Source organism: Penaeus chinensis, chromosome 10 (assembly GCF_019202785.1).
Source record: "Penaeus chinensis breed Huanghai No. 1 chromosome 10, ASM1920278v2, whole genome shotgun sequence".
Taxonomy (NCBI): domain Eukaryota; kingdom Metazoa; phylum Arthropoda; class Malacostraca; order Decapoda; family Penaeidae; genus Penaeus; species Penaeus chinensis.
Genome location: NC_061828.1, coordinates 6654018 through 6661517, shown reverse-complemented (window position 1 = coordinate 6661517; position 7500 = coordinate 6654018). Strand labels below are relative to the sequence as shown.

The following is a 7500-nucleotide window of genomic DNA, read 5'->3' as shown; positions in this document are numbered from 1 at the left end:
TAATGAGATTACTGTACTATGAAGTATCGATACAGGTACTAATGAAAGTCTCACCTGTATCTTAATTGTGTAGTTCTCACAGGTAAAAGTGATGGTCTTCTGTAATGCCATATTGTAGTTACCTGATTAAAGTATAGCTGTGTTATTGTATATTAATGTCCTACTTTACGAATTACGGTTGAAGCATGGCACACTTAAAACAATAATGAAATAAATAAACCAGACAAGATGATGATGAAAATGCAGCATCTATTGTAGTGGTGATAAAGATGGTGGTAAATGATGCAATAATTCTATTAGTAACAATAATCATGACAAAATAACAATGATAATTATAGTCTCTATGCAGATTATGTTGCAATCAACAATAATGATGATAACAAGGAGATAATAATAATAATGAACAAAAAGTAACAAGAGATGTAAGTGTCTGTCATAGAATCAACTGCATTTCACAATTAACTGACATGTTTCACTAATACCTGTTGGTGATGTAAAAAGGTTACGTCATTTCATAATTTCACAATCAACTAAAACGCGTCCAATTTCAGCAAATGACAAACTGGCATCGTCTCCCCTTGTTTAGTAAATATTGACCGTTCTACATCATTTCCTATTTTTTTATCTTTCTTTCTACGTTATTTCCATGCCCATTTTTATCTGTTCTTTCTCTTTTCTTACATTTTCTGAGTGAGCATGTATTTTTTTTTTCTTTTCTTTTTTAGCATTATCATTTTATATTCTCTCGATTTCTTAATTCAGACAATAATGAACTATTTAATTCAGGGGCTAACTGCCTTGTAACCTCGTGAGTTTTTTACATTTCCTTCCGATAATATGCATATCTACAGTGTATACATTCACACTTATTTATTTTTATAGATATAGTAAAAAAAAAAAAAAAATACATAATGCACAAACGAGATTTAATGATAAGTAAGACAAAAGTATCGAAATCCTCCTAGATCTCATCACATAGATCTGAAGATGAAATTCCCGCTTTGAAACTGATGTCTCACTTTTCCAATGATCTTATTTGTGCATTGTGTTTTTTTCTACCATAGTATATACACGGTAGAGTACTTTACCATTCATGCACACACACACACACACACACACACACACACACACACACACACACACACACACACACACACACACACACACACACACACACACACACACACACACACACACACACACACACACGCACACATAATATGTATGTCATAAATAATTACATTAAAACATGCCACACTGGGTAACTCAAAACACAGAAGCCCATGACAGGGTATATGAAAAACACTTCAAATATACATATATTTATTTCAAATCACACATGCACTAGAAAATATGCATTGCCTCCAACATCTATATGTATATATAAAACACTATAAAATCAAACTCTAGCTGCACCCTACTTTAAGATGACTTGAATATGTAAAAACGTATCACAAGGAGCTTTTGCCTCCTTGCAGAGTACCTCCAAACGCCAACGCTGGGCACATTAGAAAACGAATGAACTATGTTAATAACACTCGTTATCTAACTCTCACTTAAATTTCATAAAGGTGAATAAATACATGTGTCTAGATACCACAAATATCATTACAGTAGTTGTACTAATGACAGAATTATGTTGATGACCTATGTGAATTTGACAGTTACGATCACAGCTATCAAGTCTGAGAAAAAAATTATGTAATCAACATGAATAATGAACAATGAAACTTTAACAATGAATAGAATGAATAGAATAATTTGTGAATAATGATACGCATGCAGTTATACCTGATACAGCTGAAATACCTTGCATGTATCAGTAGAGTTCAGTAGTAGTATTTCCGCTCGTAGTAGGATTAGATGTAGTAGTAGTGGTGGAGAAATAGTAGGAGAATTCACAGTAATTGTAATAACACTTCATTACATCGAAAAAATACCGTCGTCACAACTAAAATTGCTTGTACTATACTGACAATGATGTTAGTACCTTTAAGTCGTTGTCACAACAACTGTCTTTAATAATAGTGATGATTTTATGAACGATTGTTATGAATGGAATGTGAAGTAACTTGTCAGTGTGAGGAACTGAATTTTATTTCCGTCAGTATAAAAAAAACCGGTACAACAAAATAACACATTAGTGAGATATGTTGCTCCATGGCAGAATATATCAATGATCTGCAAATATCTTTCTGATTTATATATACATACACATATATATATTTTACTTACTTGACAAGTTAGGTGTTGCACTTAAAATACGTAACCTAATTAGCTGATATAATCATTTTGTGTGTGTGTGTGTTGCGTGTGTGTGTGTGTGTGTGTGTGTGTGTGTGTGTGTGTGTGTGTGTGTGTGTGTGTGTGTGTGTGTGTGTGCGTGTGCGTGTGTGTGTGTGTGTGTGTGTGTGTGTGTGTGTGTGTGTGTGTGTGTGTGTGTGTGTGTGTGTGTGTGTGTGAGCTTGAACCCAATGTTAAACAGTTTAATAATTAAAAGTTCCTCTGAATGTTATGATAATGTTGAACAGAAAAGTTTGGGTCAGAGAAGTTACGAATCCAGAGGAAAACACGTGAGCCATTCAAGAAATTAGAATGTATTTACAAGTACTTCGAATTAGATTATAGAGTAATGTCATCTATAATTCTAAGAAAATGTTTCAATAATCATCACACCCATGACATTACCAATGTGCAGAAATCGAATATTGGAAAACTTACGCATGTGGGTGGGAAGTCACACTGAGAGTGTGTTTTATGCTTCGTGGAAAAAAAAAATATATGGACTATCATGTATAATACATATGATATATAAATATTACATACGCACGCACGTAACACACACACACACACACACACACACACACACACACACACACACACACACACACACACACACAACACACTGAATTCTGGATCACTTTTTCGCACAATCTGACAAATATAAAATATATGATTGTTTTTTTTTCTCGTGACAAAAACTTCAAATGGATAGATGATGGAAGAATGGTGATACAGAGCCTGTATGAATATCAATTGCCTCGTCTTGTCACACACCATCATGCAGTTCAACGCCTCAGATTCCGGTGCCTCAGAGACAGGTGAACATATGAACATTAGGAAATAAATAACTGCCGGAAAATGATAACTGTACGGAATTTACAGCAAGAAAAATATAAATGCTATAGCTATAACCATGTTATAGTTGCATTAGGGATTGATGTTAAAGAGTACATATATATCCACGCACTATATATAGACATACAAACATTTACACACACACACACACACACACACACACACACACACACACACACACACACACACACACACACACACACACACACACACACACACACACATACACACACACACACATATATATGTATATATACATATATAAATATATATATAAATATATACATATATAAATATATATACATATACAGTAAACAGTCATTTCGTTTTTACATTCATTAATACTGCTATAACATCGACCTAACTCATATTCTTCTGTTTCTTTAAATAACATAACCACACAAATTAACCAACTTACTGAACTGGTAGATATACCAAATCAATATGTGCAAGAGAGCAAGAAGAAGAAATATATCAAGCCCACGCAAAATGCCCGTCACACACTTTCCAAAATAAACAAACACAAAAAAACAACAACATATATCCACATAATAACGTTAAGATTCTTGTTATTCCATCCAGTGTTTTGTTTACGAATCCAACGTATCGACACTTTCGACACGTTCTCGAAAAAAAAAAAAAAAAAAAAAAAAAAAAACACAATAATAATAACAATAATAATCAAATAAAATGAACGAAAAAAAGGGAATCCTAAAATGTACCAATAACATTCCAACTTGTTAACTTTGAACGTTGTTGATCTGGAAATCTTTTTTAACGAAGATGAAGTCGTTGGCCAAACTACCCGGATGAGTGACTTCCGAATACACTTTATACCCGTTGCCTTCCATGTACCACTTGATGGCGTCTTTGCCCTCTTTGTCATGGATGAATTCCACGGAGAGCGTCTGTAAAATGATAATGATGGTGATAATAGTGACGATTATAACTGTAATAATAATAGTAATAGTAATAGTAATAATAATAGTAATAACAATATTAACAATGATGATGATGATGATAAGGAGGATGGTGATGGTGATACTGATTATGGTGAAGATGAGAATGATGGTGATAGTGATAACAATGACATCAATAACTGTAAGAACAATAATGCTGCTGATGGTAATACTGATGATAATCAAAATACATAATAATAATGATGATGATGATAATAATAAAAATAAAGTTAATAATGATAAGCATTAGGCCTTTTTTGGGAGGGGGGGGGGGGGTATACACTAAGAAAATAATACTAGAAAGAAAAAATATCTACGAAAAAAAAAGAAAAAAAAAAGCTGTTAGTCTGAATTACCGTAATGTCGACTTTCTCCCAAGGAATCGTTCGCAAGACGTCGAGTTCAGCTCCTTCGACGTCGAGGCTGAAGTAGTCGACCTTGGTGGTGTTGAGGGCGAGGAGGAGAGAATATAAAGGCAGGCACTGGACTTCGGCAAAACCTCTGTGTTCGTGGCCAGTCTCCAGCGAACTGATCTTGCCAATGTTGAAGCTTTGTTTGAACATTACCTGGAAACAAGATCGAATTCCGCAGTGTATATGTGAGGAAATACATTTATGAAAGGAAATCGGTTAATGATGAAGTAAAGTGAATTTCATTAATTGAAAGGAAATGGGGATAAGATTAAAAGGTGACATTCCGCGTATCCGGTTAGGTTTGGGATTCAAGAACACTTTCGGACTCGTCCAACTGGAGGTAAAATGAAGCCTTGAGGGAAAATGTTGTAGACTTTCGTTTTACATATTCCTTTCTTCATTTTTACTACAATTATATATTTTTTTGTTTTAGTCTGAGAAGAATACGAGAATCATTCGCTATCCACAACATATAGTTCTCTCAGGCTGAATTTATTTCCCACGAACCCCTCAGAAGGAAAAACAAGATGAGGATCAAGAAGAGAAGGAAGAAATAGATGTAGAAAAAACGACAAACTCACAATGAGCATCAAAAACGATGAAGAAGTAGAAGAAGTAGAAAAAAACAACAAACCTACAAAAGATACAATAAATGTATATATATACGTACTGTATTAGGATAAGGATGGGTGCTCAAGCAGGCGTTGACGGACCACGCTTTCCGATGCTTTTCCTTCATCAGATTAAAGTTCTTCGGATCCCCTTCAATCAGGACTCCCTTCCAGCCGTAGCGTTTCTCGAAGACCAAGGTGTTCGATCGCGTTTCGCCGTCTAACGCTCCGCACTCGATGAAAAATCCGTCCGTCTGGTAAAGCAATTGGAACTTAGGTTAGGATCGGGTGCTTTCGTAAGTGGAGAAAACAAAAAAAAAAAAAATAGGGGAGTAATAAGCTGTGAAAATCGGAGAAAAATTAGCGCGGGACTTGAATCGGGGAACATATGAGAATATTCAATTAGTCTGACAGAAGAAATATATTTGAGTTAGGACTGCATAATTAAATTTGAGATTGGACTGTATAATTAAGTAACATATTTACAGTAATTCGGTAAATGCTAATCCAGATGTCAGTTTGCAGAAATTGGAATTATTACTCTAAATTGCTTTGTAGATCAATTATAATTAGATAATATCAATAAACGCAAATGAGTGGTGATGTAACTAAAGGGGGGGGGGGGGAGACTTATCAACGCCCGCCCCCCTTCTCCGCGCCGACTCACAATATAAAAGGAAACCTACATGAGGCCAATATATGTTTAAAAACATAGAAGCCAAAAGCACCTTTACGGACCTAACCTCCCCGTCTTTAAATGTCCGTGCATGTACCGAGTAATGAATTTTAGCTTCTCTGAATTAGTTGCGTTTCCCCTTCGAAAGTGGGTATTGTAACCGGACCATTTTCATTGGAGTCATTGAGCGTATGCAGATGGATGGATACCTGCGCAAATGCATGTCCCCCCCTCAATCTCTCCTTTTCTCTCTCTCTCTCTCTCTCTCTCTCTCTCTCTCTCTCTCTCTCTCTCTCTCTCTCTCTCTCTCTCTCTCTCTCTCTCTCTCTCTCTCTCTCTCGCAATCACACGTTCTCTTGGTTTCTCTCTTTCTCCATTTTTGTGTTGTTTTTTTCTAATCCTTTGACTACCACCCACCCTCTCTCTGTCTCTGTTTCACTTTCTTCTAATTCTATTCTCTCTGTCTGTCTCTGTGTGATTGCAAAATACTGTTTTTTTTTTTCTGTTCGTCTCGGTGATTCGTGACTCAGCAAAGAGTACATTTACAGGTTATCTTGCAAACACTTCTGGATTCCATATTAAAAGGTACCGTACACCAGCACACTGTTGGAAGGATAGTATCATGCACATGTACATGTATAAGCATATATATATGTATGTGTGTGTGTGTGTGTGTGTGTGTGAGTATACTGTGTATATATATACTGTATATATATATTATGTATCTAATATATACACATATATATATATAATATATATTGTATATATTATGTGTATTTTATACATATTATATATATTATATATATTACATATATTTTATATGTATCATATAAATATATATATTTATATATACAAAAATATTTGCCAAAGAACTGATGAAAGTGAGGTGATATTCTGCCGGTCTTTTCAGTGGCAGAGGAAAAGAGTGAACCGGTTTAACTGCATTTGCACGTGACTCAAATGCTCGGTAGAATCAATCGATGGCATGTACCTCCCACAGTAAAGTGCTAAGTGTTCTGCTCTGGGGAACACGCGGGCTATGACACTCTTTCCTGCATTCGGCGAAATTTTACCTTTCGAAATAAATAAATAAAAAAGAAAGATGAAAAATGAAACTATTGTGGGTTTGCGATTTCCTTTTTTTTTTAAGCGAAGTTAGGATGAAGGTTAATGATTGACAGCAGCGGCGTCGTCAACGCAAGGAACTAAAGCTATCGAGATCAAATCTTTCACGTGTCATTTTTCCTCTGATTTTGAGACATGTTAAACAGTTGGCTCCTTTCCACGCAGCTGTATTTCTGACAGCCAGTTGTAACCAGTCCTGCTGCACCTGCTTGGAATGCCTTGTGAAGGAAGTTCACTAACACTAGTATCGATGTCGGTTTATTTGTGATGCCACATACTTCCTATATTTACATTTATATCAGCTTTTTTTTTTATAAACTATGTTATCTATTTCAATGTTTTATTTGTTCGTCTCAATCGACGGTTACAAGAAACGGTGTAATCGTGTGCAGAGTATTTATTCATAATTTTTATTTTCATTTTGATCTGTGTTCTGCAAGTAAACAATCCAGAAGTTGTTATGACAGGTTAGAAAAGACAGAATCAGCATAAGGACCTTTACTGTTTTATATCTCTGGCAATAACATTCTTATAAAGAAATTCACTTTTCTTCCTCACAAATACGAGGAGCATTGGGT

At 35.2% G+C, this 7500-nt stretch overlaps 1 protein-coding gene across 4 annotated transcripts in view; it reads right to left on the bottom strand.

Moving 5' to 3' along the window:
- Window positions 1-1309: 1309 nt before the first annotated feature.
- Window positions 1310-7500, bottom strand: part of LOC125029685 (protein Star-like) — a 32841-nt gene continuing 26650 nt past the window's right edge. For all 4 annotated transcript variants that reach the window (XM_047619746.1, XM_047619748.1, XM_047619745.1 and 1 more), the window contains 3 exons: window positions 5181-5375; window positions 4454-4663; window positions 1310-4046 (listed from right to left, as the gene is read on the bottom strand). In XM_047619746.1, the coding sequence (XP_047475702.1) occupies window positions 3879-4046; window positions 4454-4663; window positions 5181-5375 (573 nt within the window). In that variant the 3' untranslated portion in view covers window positions 1310-3878. The remainder of the gene's footprint in view (window positions 4047-4453; window positions 4664-5180; window positions 5376-7500) is intronic.